This window comes from Conger conger, chromosome 2, assembly GCF_963514075.1.
Source record: "Conger conger chromosome 2, fConCon1.1, whole genome shotgun sequence".
Lineage (NCBI taxonomy): Eukaryota > Metazoa > Chordata > Actinopteri > Anguilliformes > Congridae > Conger > Conger conger.
In genome coordinates this window covers 50,963,254-50,988,597 of record NC_083761.1, presented here as the reverse complement: position 1 = coordinate 50,988,597, position 25,344 = coordinate 50,963,254, and the positions used below count along the sequence as shown (strand labels likewise).

Here is a 25,344-nt window from a genome sequence, read left to right as displayed (position 1 = left end):
CCTGCACCTGCTAACGTGGAACAGGACAGCGCTGTTTCCGAAGCTAGACATTAGGGATGTGAACGACACACATTTCTTACTGTTGACAATTTTGTCAGCCTACCACTGGAGCTGTGGAGAATGAGAGATTTTATGAGGTGAGTTTCATCCCTCCACCTCAGCACGATCACTGTCATTCAGAAAATACTATTATGCTCAGGGAACTCCTCTCGGGACCATTCTCATGAGGAAGCTTATAATGACAGACATATCTCTCTCTTGGTGGAGGGCACTCAGGAGGGCCATATGGTTAATAGGACATTGCCAACTCAGTGGTGCTCAGCTCTAATCAATTATCTGGCACTTTAACTGTATGGATAGCTTTCAGATATTGTCTTTATGGTCAAACGGGACATCATGTGCTATTATGCTGTGACAACACAACAGCAGTAGCACAGGTCAGTTGCCAAGGTGGCATGCACTATCGCCAACTCCACAGTGTAGCACACAGACGGTATGGAATAGCCATCGTTATCCATGACCCATGTTTCATATCCCTAGACTTTAAAAATGCCGTGGCCGAGATTTGGCTGCTCAGCCATAGATCTCTTCACCCCACACAAAACAAAATATTATTACATAACAACCAGGTAAGGGGACACAAAGAAAGACACCAAAACACACCATGAAGTAAAAATGAACAAACTTTACCACAAAAAGGAACAAAATTACTAACTGGCTTGGGGTACAAAAAATACTCTGAATGAACAAACAAAATCATAATAATAAACAACCAAGGAGAGCAAAAAGTAGGGACTAGGAAACTACACGTATGAGAGAAAACTGGCTATCAAAACTGTGAGAGCAAATACTAAGATCTAGTGAGGACTAAAAGTAGATGACTTCAATCACGTGAGAGTTGTGGTCGCCATATTGATGACCAAATGATGACTGCTTACCAGGTTTGACAGCAGAGGTAGTGAACTAACTATTACTTCTGCACAGATATAGAATCAGTCTCCTTACAGTAAATGGATCCTTAAAGCATTTAAAAGCAGGCTACTGATGCCTACCAGTATTGGGGGTTTTTTTGTTCAGGGTGGGTAACCTGAACCTACCTGAACTAAAGTTATAACTGAAGCTGTTGGTGTCTAAAGTGAGTGTAATGCAATGCATCGTCGTATTAACATATAGTAAATATTAGGTAAGTAATAGATTAATTCATAGCTATATCAGCTAATTCACTACCAGAGATGAAAATATTGAACTTTACTGTAATGTGATGGACAAACTGTAATGTTAGCTAATCAACTAGAGCTAGCTAAGTTTGCTGATCTATTTAATGGGTCCCATTAATTGATGCACAGTCAATACCCAATCCAGTATCTACTAAGGGTGAGTGAGTTCTGCATCTGTATCCACATCCGTTTAACCAATTACATTTTTTTATCTGGTTAATCTTAACATTAATTAAAAACCAAAACCGTCTATATAAGATGTGTGTACGTGTATGAACAATTTTACAAAGAATACTTTTGGCAGAGTTTCCTGCCCGTTCATATCAGCACCACTATCCGTGTTGCTGTCGCACTCGCCCTTTAAACACACACCCACATTGTCCTAAAGCCCTATACTCTTAAGCAACAATTTGTTGTCAATTTGTTACATAAATAAAATAATGCAGATAAAAATTACTGAAATTACATACCATAAATCATGAACACTTGTGTGACCAGCATCCGCACTCATGTCCAGATCCCCAGACAACTAACTCTCACGGCAATAAACCTCATTCAATACACTGGTTTCACATGGATTATCGGTACGTTTCAAAATAAGTATCGTCGGAACAAAACTGCACCATACCTTTCTATCGGGTCACCCGAGGTTACAATGAATACACGATCAATAAAACAGTGTAGCTAAGTACGATTGATTTCTTTCACCAGACATCGCAGTAAGTCTGACCCAGGTAGAAAGCTCACTCCATACAAAGTGCTGCATTTCATGCTTTGGAATGTTTGGGGTGTGTCTATACCAGGGGTCAGCAACCCTGGTCCTGGAGAGCCACGGGGTGTGCTAGCTTTTGTTGTTACTCAGCACTTAATTGATCAATTAAAGCAGTCGATTACTCAGTTAACTAGCCTCATCTGGTTTTTTCGGTATGAATCAGTTGCTGGTATTAAGGCGAAAACAAAAACCAGCACACCCTGCAGCTCTCCAGGACCAGGGTTGCCGACCCCTGGTCTATACAATACACGTATCAGTAGCAACTCGGACCATACACCTGATAAGGTTTGGTCAGGAACACCCAGTGACTATAGTTCCTACAAGAAGTGCGTTCAAGTCGGCAAATGTTCGCAGTGAACCATGCTTGCAGCAAACAGTGACTGCTGAACGATTTTAAATTAACCGTTAATTTAGTTTGCCACCAACGCATTTTGAATACAAATGGATGCAACTTAGATCTTACAATGCCAGCTAGCTGATCCTATGGTTTTTTTTTTTAGGTAAGTACAAATATTACATATTGATTAAAGTGTATTTTAACAGCCTTTTGTTCTCTCCGTGTCCTCCCCGTCGGCAGCCATTTCTCTTCATGGAGCACTACCTTTTCAAATTCTTTGCTAACATTTGTGGTGAATAGAAACAAGTTTGAATATGTTTGCTAATTTTTGCAATGTTGAAAGCACCCCTGATCACAGTAAAGTAGTTATATCCTTAATCTATGGTCAGAACAAGTTCACACAACTGTCTCTTGACATCTTGACACAAGAGAGAAGTGAGGAAAATAGCAGCAGGCAGTCATTTTTACTCATCTAACCAGGCAGGAACTGGCGAAACACGAAACAGTGTTAACATTATGTTATGCATTCCTCACTGATGTACAGCTACTGCAGCCAATGTAAAAAAAAATAGAAAAAAAATAAAGCAGGCCAATTCTCAGATCACGGATAATGATCCAATTACTTGTACATTTGCAATCAGAAAAAAAAAAATAGTCGTTACAGGTATCACCCCTACTATCTACATCCAAAGGTATATGGAAAGCCAATTCCCTTGAAAAACAGTCATGTGAAGCGCATCAACTCAGTCCAAAGCAGTTGAGCAGGGGATGTTAATTTGCTGCCAGGCGGCGGCAGATTTTTTGTTTTATCCACAGTAATTACTCGTTGTTCACACAACCACCACCAGGTGGTATATGTGAGCACTTGAATCCAAAGCAGTCTGAAATACTTGCAGGTTCTGACAGTAGGGGGGCAGCAGTGCCCTTTTTCATCATGAGGAGCTTGCATTATCATTATAGAGCTGAAAGGTTTCCGGAATACGCTACCAAAATATTTGGCAGAGGGAAACAGACATTCTATTTATACACAACTCAGATGAAAAGTTATTTGTGAGGGGTGAAATTTCTGTCTTTTTTCTCAGAATGCGGACAACCCCGGTGGAAAATCTAGCTATGACCAGTTTGAAATTATAAACTACCACCTGTTTCAAAATATTGCTTTAGCCGATCAAACCAAGTTGAGTATGGCACCCTACACTTTATTATATATATGTTTATTTATTTGTGTGTGTTAGTATAAAGAACATATTTGAGATTTCCAAATATTCATTTTCCAAAAGATGTAATTTTACAGTGACATTTTTGTATTTAATTTTAAAAAGTATCATATTACTGTATGCAATTGACTATGTTTTACATAAAAACTTGATCAAGGCTGTCTGAGATCAGAAGCAAGGAGCTTACCTAAGTCTGCAAAAGAACTTTGATCCCCCGCCCGGGCTGTGTCGAAGTGTCCCTGAGCAAGACACCCAACCCCCAAATGCTTCTGACGGGCTGGTTGGCGCCTTGCATGGCAGCCAATCGTCATTGGTGTGTGAGTGTGTGTATGAATGGGTGAATGAGAAGCATCAATTGTACAGTGCTTTGGATAAAGGCTCTATATAAATGCCAACCATTTACCATTTACCAAGTTCTCCAACATGCTTGGAACAACCTCCCTGCTGATTGTCTTACAGAATTGCAGGACAGTTGACTATCACAGAGAAGTGATGCAGTTTTAACGCCGAAGGGTAGTCACAAAAAATATTGTTTTTAACTATTCTGCCAAATGACTAAAGTGTAATGTAAAATGTACAGTACGTTTATTTAGGACCTTTCATTGAATTATTTTTGAAAGAATCTTATCTGTACAGAATGTTATACAGGTGCCTAAGACTTTTGCACAGTACTGTAGCTGGGGTATATTTATCTAGATTTGTTAAACAACTTAAAAGTATTGGAACATGTGACTGACAGGTGTTGCCCAGATCTGTCCTGTTAGATTGATTGGTTAAACAATAAATCGTTATGAATGTCTACTCTCAGGTTTAGCCTTGGGGTTTGCCTGTGAAGGTTGGATTTAGATAAACCAACATGAAGACCAGAGAGATGTCTTTGGGAGAGAAGCAAGCCATTTAGAAGCTTAGAAAACAGTGGTAATTGGAGCAATATTATAGCTTAGAATGTCCTGAGAAAGAAACTGCTGGCGTACTGACCAACAGAAAAACAACAGCAGTTGATGACAGAAACATTGTGAGAGCTGTGAAGAAAAAACCCAAAACAGTCAGTCAGTGGCATCACAGGAATCTTGGGGTGCCTCTTGATAGACACCTCACCCTCGCTCCACATATATCCTCCACTGGCAGAACCTGAAGGTTCTTCCTCTATAATATACGCCGTATCTGTCATCTCCTGATGGTGAAAGCCACCCAGCTCCTAGTCCAGGTGCTCATTATTATCCGTCTGCACTACTGCAACTCCCTCCTGGCCGTCTCCCAGCCTGTGCCATCAAGCCCCTCCAGCTGGTCCAGAATGCTGCAGCCTGCCTGACGACCAGGTGGTCGAGCTGCAGGTTCAAGCCTGTTTTCCATTCTGGTTCCTCAGTGGTGGATTTTGCCTACCACTGTCCGGACAGCAGAATCCCTCCCAATATTTCGACGCAGACTAAAAACACACCGTTTGAGACTATACCGTAGTCCTGCCTCCTGATCCCCGCTACAGTAACACAAGCACAAGCACAACTCTCCAATACACCCCCTACTCAAAGCACTCCGGTTACCAACAATGAACCCAAACTCCAACTCCCTCTCCGTTATGACGGGGGGTTAGGAAAATGTAGAGGTTTCCTTTCCCAATGTCTGATATGTTTTAAAGCACAGCCCTCCCGATTTGTCTCCCACGACTCACGGGTAGCCTTCATCCTGTCCTTATTAACCGGGAGCGCACTTGCCTGGGCAGATCCCCTCATTCGGGCGAATGCCCTGATTATGCGGGATGTAGACCGCCTCATGAAAGAGATGGCAATGATCTTTGATCATGACATCTCAGGCCAGGAGGCAGCCATGAAGCTAACCCGTCTCCGGCAAGGCAACGACACTGTCGCAGGGTTCTCCATCTCCTTTCGAGCCTTGGCAGGTGAGACAGGGTGGCCTGAGGGACCCCTAATGTCCCTATTCTACAATGCTCTCTCAGAGTCGGTCAAAGATGTTTTAGCGCCTCTTGAACCGCCCCCAACACTGGACGCTTTGGTGTCCACCGCCATTCGCATCGATAACAGAATTAGGGAGAGAGAGAGGGAGAGAAGTGGTCGGAGAGATCGCCCTTCCCGGCTGGCTCTCACTGTTGAATTCCCCCATGCCACTTCTCCGACCAGGCATGGTTCTCTGACCTACGAGGAACCCATGCAGGTGGATGGTTCTTGGTTGCACAAAAAACCCAAGCTCCGGTCTAAAGAAAAGTGGTGTCATCACTGCCGACGCACAGGGCACACGGCACAGGCATGTTCTAGACTGATGGAAAACGGGGGGGGGTCTCACTGAGCAAACGAGGAGGCACAGCGAGACTCAACCCCCACTCTCCTCGTACCCTGCTGGCAGTCCAGCTGAGCTGGAGCAGGCTTCTAGGAACATTGAGGCCTTTTTGGACTCCGGAGCCGTGGAGTGTTTCATAGATTCCCAGTGGGCAAAGGCACTGGGCATCCCATCCTACTCCCTAACACACCCTCGTTACATATCAGCCCTGGACGGGCGCCCATTGGGCACCGGGCTAGTAAAGAGGATAACCGTCCCTCTGACCATGCACCTCGCGCGGGGCGAACACACTGAACGTGTCCAGTTCTTTTTAATTCACTCCCCTAGCTTACCCCTAGTCTTAGGTCATTCATGGCTGGTCCAACACAAGCCTCAAGTCGACTGGGGCAGGGTGGGAGATGCTATCCTCCAGTGGGGCCCCCAGTGCGCAGGCTATCACCGAGCACCCAAGCTAGATACTGTCATTGATAGCGAGGAGGAGGAGGCTGGTTTCTCGACTGGTCAGGGGGTTCGCCGCCACCATCTGAAAGGGGGGAAGGAGAGTTTGGCCTGGGAATCGCTAGTGGACTGGGAACCTCTGGGGGACAATTGGTCCGGCGAGGAGTTCTCCGACTCTGACCCTTTTGGGGAGGTCATGCCCTTAGTTCCATCAGGAAAAGAGGGGGAGAGTGTGATGGGAGCGCTCACAGCGTGCCACTGTTTTACCACCCCATTGGCCATATGACTGTGCAATAAATATATATCTAGGTACAGTGCCTCCTCAGGGCTCGTTATACTCTTTATCCATCTCTGAAAGCACCGCCATGAAAGAGTATATTAAGGAAGCACTGGTCAACGGGTTTATTAGACCCTCCACATCACCGGCGGGTGCTTTTTTGTGGGGGAAAAAGATGGAGGGCTAAGACCCTGCATTGACTATCAGGGATTGAACTGTATTACCAAAAAGAACTGGTACCCCCTCCCCCTGATGAACTCGGCATTCGAACATCTGCAGGGGGCATCCGTGTTCTCAAAACTAGACCTCCGCAATGCCTACAACCTGGTACGCATCAGGGAGGGGGATGAGTGGAAGACCGCTTTTAACACCCACAGCGGTCACTACGAGTACCTGGTGATGCCGTTCGGGCTCACTAACTCCCCTTCTGTCTTCCAGGCACTTGTCAACGATGTGTTCAGAGAGATGTTGGAGTTTGTCTTTGTATATCTGGACAATATATTGATCTTCTCCAGGTCTCATGCTGAGCACGTCAACCACGTAAGACAAGTCCTCAAGTGCCTGCTGGATGCGCACCTATTTGTGAAGGCAGAGAAGTGCGTGTTCCACACCACATCTGTCTCCTTTCTAGGGAGACAGATGTGGGAAAGTACACCCGTGTGCATATTTTTCCCGGGCACTTTCACCAGCCAAGAGGAATTATCATGTGGGGGACAGAGAACTGCTGGCGGTCAAGCTGGCGCTGGAAGAGTGGCGACACTGGTTAGAGGGGGCTGAGCACCCATTTATGGTCTGGACAGACCATAAAAACTTAGAATACATCCAGGGTGCTCAGAGGAAGAATTTGAGGCAGGCTCGGTGGTCACTATTCTTCGCGCGTTTCAACTTCCTTCTGACCTACTGTCCAGGTTCTAAAAACCTGAAACCGGACGCTCTCTCCCGGCTATATGATGGGTCAGAGGAGGACCATCCTCCTGCACCGATTGTTTCGTCCACCCAAATATTGGCTTCAGTGTCATGAGGTATAGAGACCGTTGTGCGGGAGGCGCAACGTCTGGAGCCAGGTCCAGGGTGCAACCCTCTGGGTCCTCTGTTCGTCCCCAAGAAGACACGGTCTCAGGTCCTTCAGTGGGGTCATTTGTCCCAGATGACGGGGCATCCGGGGGTCCATCGTACCCAGGAGTTCCTGAGCAGGCGGTTCTGGTGGCCAGGGATGAACAAAGATGTGCGAGAGTTCATTTCGGCTTGTGCAGTGTGCGCCCGCAACAAGAGGTCACACCAGTCCCCACCCGGTCTTCTCAGACCTTTGCCCAACCCTAGCCGTCCTTGGAGCCACATTGCCATGGATTTTGTGACTCGTCTGCCAATATCAGACACACGGCAATCCTGGTGATTGTGGATCGTTTTTCCATGGCAGCCCACTTTATTCCCCTCCCGAAGCTACCGTCCGCTCCCGAGACCGCCTGGCTTGTGGTGGACCATGTTTTTTAGATACACGGCCTTCCAATAGACGTGGTGTCTGATCGTGGTCCCCAGTTTACAGCACGGTTTTGGCATGCTCCCTCCTTGGTGCTACGGCGAGCCTCTCTTCTGGGTTCCATCCAGAGACCAATGGCCAGACTGAACACACTAACCAGTGCTTGGAGAACACGCTTCGGTGCCTCTGCCAATCTCTCCTCCTGGAGCCGTCAACTCGCCTGGGCGGAATATGCGCACAACACCCTGCGGAACGCTTCCTCAGGTCTTTGTCTGTTCGAGGCCCAGTTTGGGTATCAACCGCCACTGTTCCCCGAACACGAGAGAGATGCTGGGGTGCCATCTGCCGCATATTTCGTCCGGCGTTGTTGAGCCACCTGGAGGAGAACACGAGCGGCTCTTCTGCATTCGTCTGCCCACCAGAAGCCACTGGCGGATCAACATCGCCGCCCAGCGCCTTCCTACCGGGTTAGGCAATGGGTGTGGCTAGCTCACTCCCCGGTATATTGGTCCCTTTAAGATCACACACCGGATCAACCCGGTCGCAGTTCGTCTTCAACTACCACGCACCATGAGAGTGCACCCTACCTTCCATGTGTTCCGACTCAAGCCAGTGCTCACCAGTGTTTTGGTGCCGGTGGAGACACCACCACCGCCCCCACGGATCGTGGGCGGCCAACCAGCATACACCGTGCGCCGAATTCTGGCCAGTCGGCAAGTCGGCAGGGGGGTTCAGTACCTCGTCGACTGGGAGGGCTATGGACCAGAGGAGTGTTGTTGGGTTCCATCCAGGAACATTCTGGATCCGGAGCTCATCAAGAATTTCCATAGACAGGGTTCTGATGGATCGTCTGGGCCGCTCCTTAAGGGGGGGGTCCTGTCATGGTTTTCAATGTCTACTGCTGGAAATTTCAGTATTTACCGCTCTAGACCTCTAGAGGGCTTGCCAGCTTAGTTCTGCAGGAGAGATTACCTCCCACATGTGGAATGTGGGTGTAATCATGGCCAATTGCAGTCAGCTGCTTGGAGACCTATTTAAGTCTCTTCCTGGCACTGCTCTGGGCTTTGGTGTTTCAGTTTGACACATACACAGAGCCGGTACAGAGGTACTAAGGTAGATAGACAGATAGAGAATTTCTATATTAGAAATAGAGAAGTTTAGGGACCTAGTTTGTTTCCCTTTTGTTTCCATTTTTGTTTCTGGGTTCCGCTTCTGTTTTGTGGAGCGAGTGGCAGAGTTTGGCGCATAAAGTTTAGCCCGTTCGAGACTGCCGATAAAAAATTCTCGTATTTCTGTTTTTCTGTTGGCGGATCGCCGGGGAGTTTGGTTCCCTTTTTCCGTTCTTTCCTCACCTATTTTAGTGGTTATCCAACTTATCGTTGGTAACTTTGTGATCCCTTCCCGGTCGCTCTTGGTCTCCCGCCTCTGCTCCCTCACACGCCCCCCTTCCGATATCGCTTTTGTCTAACCCTAACCCTTAATAATTTTAAAAAACGTATGACGACTTGTATGACCAACACCTCTTCTTGCGTGTTTTACTAGTTATGGATTTGATGCTTTTAACCTGAGGAGGAACCTATGCACTTTAAATCGCTTTGGATTAAGAGCGTGTGCCAAATTACAAAAATGTAAAATGTAATGTCACAAACAATCTCCACTGGGCAGGGATAAATGTATCTCAATCAACTGTTCATAGAAGACTTACAGAGGCTATACTACAACATGCAAACCACTCATTAACCTCTAACAAAGTGATGGAAAGACCAAAGTGTGGAGAAAGAAGGGATCTACTCATGATCCAACACATACAAGCTCATCTGTGAAGCACAGTGGAAGAACTGTCATGGCTTGAGCTTACATAGCTGCTAATCTTTACTGCTGATGTAACCCATAGTAGTTGCAGCAGGATGAATTCAGGATGAAGTCTACAAAAACATTTTGTCTGCCAATTTACGGAGAAATGGGTCCAACCTAATTGGGGGGAACTTCATCATGCAGCAAGACAATGCCCCAACCACACTGCCAACACAACAAAGGACTTCATTAGGGAGATAAAGGGAAGATAAAATCCTGGAAAAGCATCGCAAAAGAAGAATGCAACTGTTTGGTGGTGCAGTTTTTGCAAGCAAGGGATATGCTACCAAATATTAAGTGTTATTTACTTCCATTCACTAAAATACTCTCTGTTCCAATACTTTTGCTCACCTAAAAAATGTGGTGGTCTGATACCAAAGGTGCTGTTCTAAGTAGTCTAAGTAGTAAAGCTGAAACTCTGAACTTTTGTCTTGTGTTCAACTTTTTATCTCAACCCAAATATATTCAGTGTATTACAAAAACAAATTAATTGGCCTTGCTGTTCCAATACTTGGAGGGGACTGTATAAACATAATTTAAAGAAATACAGAAATTTAAAATCAGATATTTCTCAAACCACTTTCTACACAACTCGTATTTGTAATATTTTTCAAACATTCCTTTCAATGGATTTCTGATGTGACTTATACAGTATGTATATGTGCCTGTAAATTGAGGTCCTGCTTCAACTGATCAAAATATGCAAAATAATTACAGTATCAACTTTGAAGAATGTTATAATGTTTCATATTGATTGTAAACTTTCTACCTTACTGTCTACTTGGTTGTACATTACATAACACTTTTTGGGCATCTTCAGGCCATACCCAACTTTGGCATTGTATAATTTTTGAATAAATTATCTTCATTTTGTTTGTGACTGTAACCAGGATATTTACTTGTACTTCAAGTTTAGATACTATACACCAAGTGATGCGTATATAGGAAGTCATCAAACTGTGTTTTATTATGAATTAAGCTTCTCTTTGAAATTATCAAAACATACCAAGACATAACAGTAACAACTCTGCTTTAATGTCAAAGATGTGGTGCCCCAAAATCATCACAAAGACTTTTTGGGTACCACCCACCCCTGATTTAAGAGCCAATATCTGTAGAACAACAAATCCAATGAGGCCAATGTTGTTCTTTATTGAATACTCCCACACATCTAGAGGTGGCCTGTAGCTTAGTGGTTAAGGTACATGGCTGGGACCTGCAAGGTCAGTAGTTCGATCCCCGGTGTAGCCACAATAAGATCTGCACAGCCGTTGGGCCCTTGAGCAAGGCCCCTAACCCTGCATTGCTCCAGGGGAGGATTGTCTCCTGCTTAGTCTAATCAACTGTATGTCGCTCTGGAAAAATGCCATTAATGTAATGTAATGGTTTTCACAGAATGACCATACTTTACTTTATTTAATGAAATACAAAAAACTGTCTGTAACATTAAGTCTTTTTTGGAAAATGAATCCTTGGAAATCAGAAATTTGCTCTTGTCCACTGATACACTAATGTAGAAAAAAAGAAACATTAAGTTTTATATGTAAAAAATTCCTAAGACATTTGCACAGTGTTGTACATAATGAAATGTATCTTTAAGAGAATCCCACAGTTGAAATTATGACTTTTCAACTGCCTACAATGAGTGGATGGCGCATTGATGAAGTCCACAACAATTTTCTTGAATAATGTTTTTGATCTTCCTTGTGTACGTCACAATTAATTTTTACGCAATAAAAGTTGAAATAATAATTCATAGAACAAATTGACCTAAACATGATAAACCGATCGTGGTCACAAGTCTGTAAAATCCTTCTCTCTTTTTCAGGAAAATCGTTTCCAGCTCTGCACTCAGTGCATTTCTGTGAAGAGAAAGACATTACAGTAAAAAGGAAGTGTAATACCGCAAGGTCATTAGAAGCAGAAACTGACTTACCCAGACCTGAGCCACACATATACACAGCAGCCAGAGGGTGGTTCCCATTTTCAGGAGTCCTCTCTGGACTGTCAAACTAGCAATATTTGGGTTTTCTGTAGGCTCTTTTTGCGTTTTCCTTTATTTTATTCTGTCTTCCCTTTACACAAATTCCCAGTGTGCTGTCACTCTTTTGTCTGTCACGATACTATTTCTACTTCTCCTTTGTTAGAGAGAACTGTGCACATACAGACCTTTGCCCTATACGTCTCTCACTTCCTTATTATTTTTCACCTCCTTCTGTCCATATCTGTGTAGGATAACTATGCATAAAGCTGGTACCTGGAGTTTAAATTAAGGAATAGCCTGGGTTATATTTTTACATCACTTTCAAATCTTCATGAACATTTTAGTTCCAAATAATCTTCACTCCCAATTCTTTCATATCTTATGAGATTCTATGTACATGCCGTATATTTATTTAACAAACGCACACTCAGTAAACATTTTATTAGGCAAACCTGTACACCAGCTTGTTAATGTGAATATTTAATCAGCCAATCATGTGGCAGCAACTAAATACATAAAAGCATGCAGATGTGGACAAGAAGTTCAGCTGTTGTTAAGACCAAATGCTAGAATGGGGAAGAAATGTGATCTGAGTGACTTTGACCGTGGAATGATTGTTGGTGCAAAAGAGGGTGGTTTGAGTATCTCAGAAACTGCTGATCTCCTGCGAATTCTCATGCACATTCCCTTCAGTTTGCAGAGAATTAAGCGAAAACAAAAAACCTGCAGTGAGCAGTTCTTCAGGCAGAAACACGCTGTTAATGAGAGTGGTCAGAGGAGAATGGCCTGACTGGTCGAAGCAGACAGGAATGTGACAGTAACGCAAATAACCACACATTACAACAGCAGAAAGCCATCCCTGAACACTTAATGCATCATACCTCTAGGTAGATAGGCTACCTAATAAAGTCACTGAGTGTATATCTTATACTATTTGACAGGTGACTCAACATACTGTACAGAAATGTAATATAATTGCTTATCAGCCCCATACATTACACTTTCATATTTTATGTCAATGTAATATTAACAGTGGCAATAATGATTATAATGCAGTTCCTCAACAAGAATCCAAAAGGGGAATAATATGGTAATGCTAGAGAGAGAAAAAGACAGAAGTACTTTGCCCTCGTGGTTAAATATTGTGTAGTCATAAGGAAGTTAATTCAAAAAAATGGACAGCAAATTTGGCTGGTTGTGTTATAACCAGCAATTGAGCTCACCAGAGACAACAAAGTGTTCCGTATTCAAGTTATTACATTTTGTAATTACATATGTGAACATTTTTAACATTTTCACTCCTCCTATCTACAGATGTGCTGAAAATGAGTTTCAATGTGTTACTACCTGTAAGCCTGGAAAGGCTATCGACAATTCCAGAATGTGGAAAATAAATAGGCTACTTCCTTTCCTCAGGGGAGAGGAACAAGTTAAGGAGACTCACTCAGTCATGTGATGTGCAGGTGAGAGTGATGACAATGTGCAATGTAGCATATCGCCATCTTGTGGACAGGTCTACCTAGAAGCTCAATAGGGCTGGACAGAAGTTATTTAAAAAAAGATGAGGAAGCTCCTGCTCCTGTGCCCACTTATAAACAACTTGGAGTTTGGAGTTGTCTCTCCAAAACATCTGATGAGTAATTGGCAATTGGATGTGTGACAGAAGGAATGCTGGTGTGGGAGCGGAGGTCTGTGCATCCATTGGTTCTGATACTGTTTCCTGATCACTGATGACGTGTAGGAAGTATTGGGTCCTATTAGGGCTGTCAGTTGGACCAAAAAATAAATGTGAATATTTGTTTTTAAAGAAACAGAAGCAGGCGGCACGGATGGTGCAGTGGGTAGCACTGCCGCCTCACAGCAAGGAGGTCCTGGGTTCGAATCCCCGTCGGCCGGGGCCTCTCTGTGCGGAGTTTGCATGTTCTCCCCGTGTCTGCGTGGGTTTCCTCTGGGTACTCCGGTTTCCTCCCACAGTCCAAAGACATGCACGTTAGGCTGATTGGAGAGTCTAAATTGTCCGTAGGTATGAGTATGAGTATGAGTATGCGTATGAGTATGAGTATGAGTATGAGTATGAGTATGAGTATGAGTATGAGTGTGTGAGTGAATGGTGTGTGTGCCCTGCGATAGACTGGCGACCTGTCCAGGGTGTATTCCTGCCTTTCGCCCAATGTATGCTGGGATAGGCTCCAGCCCCCCTGCGACCCTGATCAGGATAAGCGGGTTCAGATAATGGATGGATGGATGGAGAAACAGAAGCTTGAATATGTTCAAATATTTATTGGACCGTGAAATGCATTGCCATAAAATACTCTTGGGTACTTCCTGTTATACATGTTACGCCTACAAGGGGAAGCAAAAAAGCAAATACAAAGGCAAAAGAAGAAATTATAGCGATCGGTAGCCACGCACAACATTCCATTTATGTATAAGTATGCAAGGAATTATTATATGCACCATAAACAATAACATGGCAGCGCACAATTATATATTTTTATTAAGTTTGGGCAAAGATTAGATTATGATTATTAGATTATAGATTATCATACCATTGATGTGGGCCTGAGCATCTCTATTTCCCACCTAATTGAATGCTGATCCCTAACTAAGCCTATAAGCTTATCTGCCCATGAGGATTTGATCTGGGCCCATGACACTCATCCAACTAGGCCAACAGCCTAGTGCCTGAGCCAAATTAGCCAGAAATTTGTCTCTCTACAAACTACATAAATAAAATTGTTATAAATTGAGGAGCTGTCTTAATTTCTTAAATACCATACGTGTTCAATGCAAAAGGCCATTTACAACCTTTCCTACGTCTTAATATTCTAAAACCATTTAATTGTCATACATTTAGAGGAAATTACACAAAACAAATACGTTTAATTGGCTGGATCATTCAGAATTTTTGCCATAAGGTTTATTAAGTGGTTGGTGGTTGATTATGTTACGGACATCTTGTCCGGTGAGGCTTCTGGGTATGCTGGTAGGTATAGCAGGGCTTGAAATGGGGGTCTGGTTAGGCCTCTGCAGAAGAGGGGTCTTGAACAGGTGTACTTCCTGCTGGGCCACCGTATGCTTGGCCATGGCCAGGCCAAACCTCCGAACACGCTCCTCTTGCTCTTTATGCAGGGCATGTGCATATTCCTCCTCCAGCCTCCAGGCCACAAGCCTGCAGCAGCGCTCAGTACACAGGTATAGCAAGGACCAGGATCAGCACCATCCCTATCATCTACGCAGGAGAGAGCAAGAGAGAGAGAGAGGGAGTAGAATTATAGGGGACTGCTCATACATATTTGTACATACAGTATTTGAGTGAGAGAGAGAAACTAGAAAATCATTACCTGGTAAAACTTCCTTTAGCTGCAATAATTTAAACAAAATTTTTCCCTCAAGTGTTTATCAGTCGCTCATATTTCCAAGGAGAAATTCTGAGCCCTATATATATATATATATATATATACCAAAATTCAGGTAGGCTTGTTTTTACTGTAGCTAAAGAACGCCATTTTTATGCATTATTGTTTAATGCAGTGGTTTGTGTTTTGGTGTTACAGACTGAGGTCTGCGCACCCGAGCAACCGTCGGCATCTGGGTGCAATTGCCAGGGTGGCGTAATTGGCTATAATTTATTTCTGTTGTTTTAAAAGTACCCACCAGTCACAGTAACACCAGGCTTAATATGATATGCCGAACACAGTAAAGTATTGGCGGTCTGTTTCTCAACAATTACCAGTCCAAATTGCATTAAACTTCTGCATGAAGCGGCAGCTGATCAGTGCAGCCCTTGATTTAATCCAGGTGCTAATGCATGAGTGATCAACAGGGCTGCTGGGGCAATCTGCTGCCAGATGGGACAAATGGGCTAAAGTTATTTATGAAAATAATACTGCTATCAAAGACATTTTGTTTTGTTTTTCAATACATTTTGTGTCCATTATAGTATATGTTTATGTACAGTATTCCAAAGGGAGACTGTTCAATGTAACTAATAGAAAATGTTCTATCCTCTCATTGTGTCTTTTTTTTTTTTTAAAGCATGCATAAATGCATTTTCAGGCTCCCCATTTGTTGGACTGAGGTGAATAGTCTAAATTGTACCAACTGTTGCGCAAAAACAACATTGGTTTTAACTGATTATGTGATCATGGTCAGGTTAACGATCTTATCTGTCATTCTCTGACCAGGCTTGGGAGCTTGTCCAGTGACAAATTTTGTACATCAACGAAATTGGAACTAGGATAAGCTATCCAGCTGCAGGATTCCACTGCCGTCTCAGGCTTTCCGCCAGCATTCAGCTGGACACGAATGAGCTTATGAAATGCCCATTGCAGAAAAATTAGCCTATTTTGCAGCCCAGGAATGTGACTTGGCTGTTGACATTGTGTAGCCCAGTTAAGTCGCGGCATTCCATATACTTTCGGGCCGGTGTGACTAAAGGGGTTAAACTTAGGGGTTAAGCATCTCTCTCTCACACTAACATACACCTTCTTAAAAACTGAAAAATCTTAGTTTACATTACATTACATTAATGGCATTTGGCAGATGCTCTTATCCAGAGCGACGTTCAACAAAGTGCATACCCATAACCAGGGATAAGTACAATTTCAACTGCTACCTGCACAACAAAGATAAGGACCAGGGCCTGTTTGATCATCTTTTTTTGCTGTTCTGCCCTCAACGGGGAGTTTGTTCCACCACCGTGGAGCCAGAACAGGGCCACGCAGCCTGTGGAGGCCGAACGAAGAGGTCTGGCAGGGGAGTAGGGTCTGATGATTTTTTGGAGGTAAGCTGGGGCAGACCTTTTAACTGCTTGGAAGGCTAGCACCAATGTTTTGAATTTGATGCAAGCCATGACAGGCAGCCAGTGGAGGGAAGTAAGCAGGGAGGTGACATGTAAGTTTTTGGGAAGGTTGAAGACCAGACGAGCTGCTGCATTCTGGATAAGTTGGCGACGCTGGGAGGCCAGCCAAGAGGGAATTGCAGTAGTCCAGGTTGGACAAAACCATCGCTTGGACCAGGACCTGGGTCGAGTAGGGGGTGAGAAAGGGGCGGATTCTCCGTATGTTGTACAGGACTCTTATGATCCCATTGAACTCTATTGCATTTGGTACTTCCTCGACAGTGGAGCCTACACAAGATGCCCACGACAGCCTGGAAATGCACTTGCAACTGAGTTCTTCCATTTTCCAAACAGGCTTGCACATTAATTTGCTCATAGTGCAATTTAGGCAGCAAAAGTTCACAGTATGGTAATCAGCTTTTTAAATTTTTCATAGTCCAAATAATGTTCCAGCCTGAACCAAGAAAAGATCAAAAACAAGAACATGATAAAAAAAATGCTTCAATCATTACTGATGGGTTAGCTGCACTGGTCTCTGATTGTTCGAGCAGTAAACTGTTGAAATTTGTAATACGGTCATGTGAAGACACATCCTCTCATTGCTTCACAACTTTGTCTCCAAGCCACAGCTCAATGTTGTTAGCGAACCTGATTGACATGTTGCATTTAGCATGAACAATGTAAAGTGGCAATCCTTTTTTCATACTAAAGGCCATATCAACCTTTTCCTGTTGCCATATTTGTAGTCTTGTTTGATTCTGAAGTTTCTCATCTATATGCTATTTGCCACTGGTGGTGTTCACGGCAATCACGCCAGTATTCAAATATGATGACACATGAACAGGAACTTGCATGACAAGTGACAGAGCAAGCACTTCAAATCTAATGAAGGAGAAGAGGAAAAAGACTGTGGAAGAGAGAAGTCAATGGCGGTGCATCATACTTCCACACGTACAGGAAAAAAAATTGTTGTAGATAAAAATAGTAAAAGATAGCGTATTTACTTACACTCACTGAGCACTTTATTAGGGCATGTTGACATCAACCATCAGAATAGGGGAAGAATGTGATCTAAGTGACTTTGACCAGATTGAGTATCTCAGACACGGCTGATCTCCTGGGATTGTCACACACAGTAGTCTCTAGGTTTGCAGAGAATGGTGTGAAAAAACTGAAAGCGATACTTACCTACATTGTATTTAGACCAACTTGATCACATACATATAGGCTTGTAAGCCTGCTATGATAATATGCCAATTGATATGGTTGTACATATGCTGTGTTGGGATGATAGGGAGGGAGGGGGAAATGGGGTACTTTAGCCCATTCCTATAATGCCAGGTGAATTCCAGGGATGGAGTCATCCACACAGCTCCTCATCTGGCTAAGGGTGACACTCATAGATGATTTTGTTTTCATGGGCCAGTGACAAATAAGGTTTAGCAAAATCATCTGTTTCAAAATGCATGAGCCATGTTCTTTACAATGTAAATGTGTATTCCTGTTGGTTTCATATATTACTTTTGCAACATTTACAAATGTTCTGATTAAACACCCCTGAAAATGTCAAATGGTGTAACCATGAACTAAAAATAAATAATATTTATTTTAATATAGGACTTGGATATAGGAAAGTGTACTCTGTAATAATATATATTTTGTATTTAACCACTGTCACATGAAAAGAACAATAATATTTTTTCGACAGATATAATTTTATTCTGTTTTGTAGATATTGACTGGGACTTCAAGCGGCGGGCACTTATTTATTTAAAGTTATGAAAATATTCGAAAAAATTGACACAACCATGTTATTACACTACAAGAGAGGTTAAAGTTTTGTTCCATATTCATTTTCTTTGAAAGTATCTATGTTTTTGTAAAAATCCTGGTTGCACCAATGGACCAAATCCAGTTACACCGCCTGACATTGCTCTTTCTGGAATCAAATGCTGCTGATTTCAACATGCAGAAAAAATATCCAAGCATACAGTCCCCTCCAAAGATATTGGAACAGAAAGGTCAATTCCTTTGTTTTTGCTATACACTGAAGACAATTGTGTTTGAGGTCAAAAGATGTACATGAGATCCATCCATCCATCCATCCATTATCTGAACCCGCTTATCCTGAACAGGGTCACAGGGGGGCTGGAGCCTATCCCAGCATACATTGGGCGAAAGGCAGGAATACACCCTGGACAGGTCGCCGGTCCATCGCAGGGCACACACACCATTCACTCACACACTCATACCTATGGGCAATTTAGACTCTCCAATCAGCCTAGCATGCATGTCTTTGGACTGTGGGAGGAAACTGGAGTACCTGGAGGAAACTCACACAGACACAGGGAGAACATGCAAACTCCACACAGAGAGGCCCCCGGCCGACAGGGATTCGAACCCAGGACCTCCTTGCTGTGAGGCGGCAGTGCTACCCACTGCACCATCCGTGCCGCCTGTACATGAGATGATAGATCCAAATTTCAGCTTTTATTTCCTGGTATTTTTATCTAGATTTGTTAAACATATCACCTTTTGTATCAGACCACCCAGCATACGTTTGGTAAGCAAAAGCATTGGAACCTATGACTGACTGGTCTTTCTTGTTGCTCAGATGTGTCCTGCTAGATTGATTGGTTAAACAATAAATATTTCTGAATGTCTACTCTTGGTTTTAGCCTTGGGTTTTGCCTGTGAATACTGCATTTGTGTTAGAGAAGATAAATCAACATGAAGACCAGAGAGCTGTCTTTGGGAGAAAAACAAGCCATTTTAAGCTTTGAAAAGAGTGGAAATTGATTAAAGCCATTGCACATACATTGGAGATAGCTTGTACAACAAATTGGAATGTCTGCTGACGAACTGAGCAACAGACATCAAACAGGTTGACCAATGAAAACAAAACAAAACCCCAAAACATCATTCAGTGACATCACAAACAATCTCCATAGGCCAGGGTATCAATGTCCACGGGTATCTTACACATTTGGAACAATATTTAGTCCAAGCATAGGTTTGTCAGAGCGCAGTTAGCGTTTGGATATTGGTGTTTCCACCTTCCTGACTAATATCTGTATGTCATCCTTTGCTGCTTTGCTGTTGGTGAATGATTGCAGAGGTTGGTTAGGTGCTGTTTCTGTGGTTGGAAAAAAGCTTGCTTATAAACCAACATGTTAAAAGGCAGTTGGCTTCACTCCTTTGTAAAATAAAATGACTCCCGTGACCTACATTCTTTATTTAATCATATGCACCAAACTATGAGATGAATTAAATACAACTATGTTTCATCAATACATTTGTAGAACTAAGATGTTGCATCAGAAAAAAGAAACAAAGATAGATGTAGGCACTAGACAATTTCAGGACAAAATAAAATGTTTTCAGTTGAAAACCCTTTCTTGTTATGAATAAAATAAAATGAATAAAATGTCTTTCAGTCGTATCTAACTGCATTAAACGTGAGACACATCTCCCATGTGTGCTCATATAAATTAGAGTCTCAGTACAGTCTTGATTCTTCTGTCTGAGCCTACATTGAATAGGACCTAGGGTTGTCAAATTCAGATTAGATATTAAAATACATTTTAAATAGGGGAAATTTATTCTAAGGCAGTAGAATGTAATTCTCAGCCTTTCTTGATATAAAGCATTTTTATTATTCTTTGAGTAGTCCAACAAAGTTGGACACTAGTCAAACTTTTGCTGCTTTGCTGTTGGAGAGCCTCTTCAGTCTGACTTGCATGCAGGTTAGGTGGTATTTCTGTGGTCGGAAAAAACACATTTCCTGTACAGGCTTGCTTATAAACAACATGTTGACAACATGTTGAAGAGCTGGTGGTTTTGTGAAATAAACCCTACGCCAAACCATGTGATGAATTAAATACTACCATGCTATCCAATACATTAGGTTCCAGCTGAATTTAACAAGGAATTGGCAACTTATTACCATTATATGAGCAATGGATGGATGTTTTAACAATTAATTACATTTTCCAGGTGTCCACACTCAGGATTTAGGACCTGTGATGCAGGGCTGTGGGTGGTTACTGCTGACGTGGTGAACAGGTGGCTCAACTCAAAGAAAAGGTTGGCTTAAAGCTTTTTATAAAAAATAAAAAAAATTGAAACACAACTAAGGAATGAAAGTCTGGTATCCCCAAAACACACTGGAAAAAAGGAGGAAGAAAAGTCAGACCACAATAACCATTTACCCTGCCACAATGTCCCCCCATCTCCCCCATCTCCCCCTCCCACTAGCTTAGACTCTGGACAGGGCAGCAGAGCTGTAGCTACTGGCAGGGGGGGGGTCTTCAGTTTCCCCCCTCCAGCTCATCCCAGGCTTCTTCCTCCTCTGAATCATTGAGGGCCTCCTCTTCATGGTCCAGCCAGGCACCCATGGGCCTGATGGTCCGCCATGGGTCACCCACCCAGGTCCATCCTGGGGCTGGGGTAGGCCTCAGCAACCAGGCAGGAGATCCCCCATGTAGTCCTTCCACAAAAAGGCTCTAGACGGCACCTCAGTGTCACCTCCCGTTCCCTTTAAAATGCACCTGTGCTTGGACCTTGGAGGATTGTTAATATGATGGTGCATTACCTGGGAGAAAAGAAAGATTCTCAGCTGAAGAACAGGTTGTTTTATTGGTTTTTTATAATTTCATACAATTTAAAATCTTTTTTCTTTTTTTAAAACACACTCAATAACACAAAATAATAATTTTAACAAAAACAAGCACTACTTTCACGATTAGACCACAATTCTAAATTAAATGGAACATAACTTTAAACAAAGGTGTGCAAACAGATGATTAAACAAAACAAAACACGTCTCTAGAAATCATATCAAAACAAAAGGAAGGCAACAAAGTGAGTTTTAAAGAAACCCAAAGCGGGCAAGGATATTTAAAATGGGTTCAGCAGGTGTTGAGGGCCTCTTGCCCCTCTTGGGGGGGTGGACTATATAACCAGTTCTTTCCAGTGGTCCACCCCCCATTTCTCTCTCGCCAGGGTCTTGTTGGTCTGAAAGTCCAGGATCACGCCGTCTTGGAGGAGGTTTTGTATCCTCCTCCGGAGAGTGATCAGGTCTACAGTTGTTTTTTGGTAGACCTTGATGTTCCTCGTCTCCCACAGGACCTGCTTTACGATGTTAATGATCCTCCACTGACGCTGGAGCACGGTGGTCTTGCATCCCCCCGGCGGACCGTAGAGGATGCCCTCAGCCATCAGGGAGGACCTCGGCAGGAACCTGCTCAGGGAGACAGAAGAACAAACAAGGCCCCAGACCCGCCTGGCACGGAGCACTCCCAGAACAGATGGTGGATGTGTTCTGAGTCAGTGCATCCGTGGGGGCAGCGTTCAGTCAGGGCTAAGTGCCGGCGATACATAAAGGTTTTTGTGGGGAGACACCTATGGGCTGTCATCCAGGCAATGTCTTTTTGCTTGTTTGTAAGACATTTGTGTGTTACATTTGCCCAGATGACTTGCGGGTCCAGGTCTGGCCCCCCCCTCGGGAGCGTTACAATTTGGCCAGATCTTAAATGAGCCATGATCATTTTGTAGCTCCACGAGGTTAGGCCAGCCCTGGGCAGACCCGTCCTGTAGGCAAAGTCCTTCAGGGCTCGGTAGACATATGAGGGGTCCCAGCTATAGGGTATGGTGAGGTCCAGCACACCCAAGCCCATTGCTCTGAGGAAGGGGGTGGCATAGTACCTGGCAAAGGTACCAGAGGCCTTACCCACCTTCCCTACGTTCTGGACAAGGGTGGCCAGACCCTGCACCATAGTGATGGTTACAATGTCTGGGACCCCCCGCCCCCCATTCCGCTCCTCCTTGAGGAGGGTGACACGTTTCAGTTTTTCCATAGTGCTCCCCCAGACAAAGTGGAAAGCCATCCGGGTAATTAACTTCCCGGTGGCTTTGTCTGGGGGAAACACCCTCCCCACATAGAGCAGAATGGGTAGGACAATTGCCTTCAGGACAAGGATCTTACCCGCCATGGTCAAGGGCCGTACACTCCAGCACCTGATTTTATTTTGGACGTGGCGGAGGGCTCCCTCCCAGCTGGTTCTCCCTCCTCCGTCAGCCTGGAAGGTCACCCCCAGGAGCTTGATGGTATTCCTGCGCACAGGGAAGGAAACGGTCAGCTCCTCACTCCATTGTGGAGACAGAAACATTTCACTCTTGTCCCTGTTGACCAGGGCGCCAGTGGCCACACAGAAGTCGTCCAACACCTTGGTGGCACAAGCGATAGAACGACTATCTGTGGCGACGATGGCAATGTCGTCCATGTACGCCATCACCTTTAGCCGTTCCCCCCCGGCTCCAGGTAGTGGGTAGCCCACCACCCCTGGATTGGCCCTGAGGGCCTGGAGGAACGGTTCCAGGTAGATGACATACAGGAGAGATGCTAGAGGGCACCCCTGCCTAACGCCAGACCTGACATCGAACGGGGCAGAGGGCTGCCGATCAACAACCACTCTGCCCGTTATGTCTGTCAGACAGATTTTCGTCCAGCGCAGGAGGGGGCCAGGAATGTTCATTTTCTCTAGCACTCTCTCCAAGCACACATGACTCACCCGGTCAAATGCCTTCTCTTGATCGAGGCTGAGAAGGCACAAGGGGGACCTCCCCGGAGTGGATGATTAGATCCCTCACGAGGAGCAGGTTGTCATTTATGGACCTCCCCTGCACACTGCAGGTCTGGTCCGGTCCGATCACCGATGTTATCAGGCCTTGGAACCTCCCCATCAGCGCCTTCGCCATGATCTTATAATCGACTGAGAGGAGGTTGATCGGCCGCCAGTTGCGGAGGTCCTTCAGGTCCCCCTTCTTTGGGACAAGAGCTACTGAGCTCTGTCTCAGTGAGGCGCCTAACCGCCCCTCCCTGTACGCAGCCCTGAACACTTCCGCCACGTCCCCCTTCAGGAGATCCCAGTGAGCCTGGTAAAACTCAGCTGGGATTCCGTCAGGGCCCGGAGCTTTGTGCGTGTTCAAGGAGTGCACGGCCCTGGTGAGCTCCTCAATGCTCAACTCCGCTTCCATCTGCTCATCTCCCAGGCGTCTGTCCAGGCAGCCCAGGAAGGTGTCCATGAGAGCCCCGTCTGAGGGCCTCTCACTGTAAAGGCCCTCGTAGAACTCCCTGGCCACCTCCCGGACCTCCGCCTCTTCAGACACCACCACACCTCTGCTGTTATAGAGAGACAAGATGTTATTTGTCTTGGACCGTGCCCTGCGGACCAAGAACCATGTGCACTTCTCATCCTCCTCGAGGCCCTGGAGTTTGGAGCGGAAGGTCTGTTTCTTCCGCTCTTCCTGGTAGAGGGTGGTGAGGCTCTGCCGAGCTTGTGCGATTTCGCTGCTAACATCCAGGCCTCGGGACTGGAGGAGGCTTAGTCTTTGGAGGGCAGCATTGTGGCGTTCAACAACTGCCCTCCTTTCCCTCGCCTTCCTCCGTCCCACTGCCCGGAAGTAGCCCCGCACTCGCTCCTTCACCATCTCCCACCACTCCACCGGGGAGTCAAAGAGATGTTTCAGACTCACCCACTCCAGGTATCTTCTCGAGAAGGAGAGACGCACCTGGGGGTCTTGGAGATGGCTGATGTTCATTCGCCAGAGCCCCTTACCCACGGTTATCGATTTCTCCCAGACCAGGGTCACGGTCACCATGTGGTGGTCCGAGAAGTGCACCGCCTTGGTGGAATAGCTGTGCACCCTCAGGCCTGGGGAGAGCAGAAACATGTCAATTCTGGATGAGGAGGAGCCAGAGGAACTCACAAACGTATGCTGGGGAGGAGAGGCGCCCCCGGCGTCGTAGAGGGAGAAATCCTCAATGAGGGACGGCAGCAGTGTGCCGGAGCGATCCGGTCTTGGTTTGCTGCGGTCCTCATCTCTTAAAACACAGTTGAAATCTCCCCCTATGACGACGGGCATCGTAGTGTGCAGTATGGGTTGTAATTTTGTGAAAAGGGAGACTCTCTCGGCCACACTGGTGGGGCCGTACACGTTGACGACCCTGAGTGGGGAACCCCCGACATCGAAATCGGTGACGAGGATTCGCCCACTCTCCACAATATTGTGTGCTGTAATTTTAACATAGGGATTCTTCGTCAACGTGCCGACCCCATCAGCTCTGGCGATGTTGGAGCCGGACCAGAGAGAGTCTCCCATTCTCCATTCCCCCCCCCCTCTCAGCTGAAGAACAGGCCTGCTCATGCACAAGGTGAAAGCATGTGAGCAGAGAATCTTAGGAAACAGCAGTGTTCCACCAGTGCTCCCCGAGGTGAAGCAGGTGTAACTGGTAAATGGTACCAACTGGTAAAAAGGTAGCGCCTTAACAAAAACGCTGTACAATTGATGCTTGTCATTCACCCATTCATACACACGCCAACAGCAATTGGCTGCCATGCAAGGTACTGTTGGGAGACAGACAAATTTGTGTATTGGACCACTTCACATATGATAATGACCGGTATCAGTTTCAAGGTTCCCCCTCTGGGGATTTTCCACTGGACTCCAGGGGGGAGCGGGGCAAGGCCTCACAACCATTAAGGATTTGAATGGCCCAATCCGAGGTGCTCGGGATAGGCGCAATTCCTTACCACCAATCAGAGGTTACACTTGGATTTGTAGACATATTTGAA

General features: G+C 44.9%; 1 protein-coding gene across 1 annotated transcript in view; it reads right to left on the bottom strand.

The window, feature by feature from the left end:
• The window catches only part of LOC133122262 (receptor-type tyrosine-protein phosphatase H-like), a 56,139-nt gene extending 44,130 nt beyond the window's left edge, over nt 1–12,009 (bottom strand). The window contains exon 1 of the mRNA XM_061232140.1: nt 11,818–12,009. Coding sequence (XP_061088124.1) covers nt 11,818–11,865 — 48 coding nt within the window. The 5' untranslated portion in view covers nt 11,866–12,009. The remainder of the gene's footprint in view (nt 1–11,817) is intronic.
• Between the last annotated feature and the right edge of the window lie 13,335 nt (nt 12,010–25,344).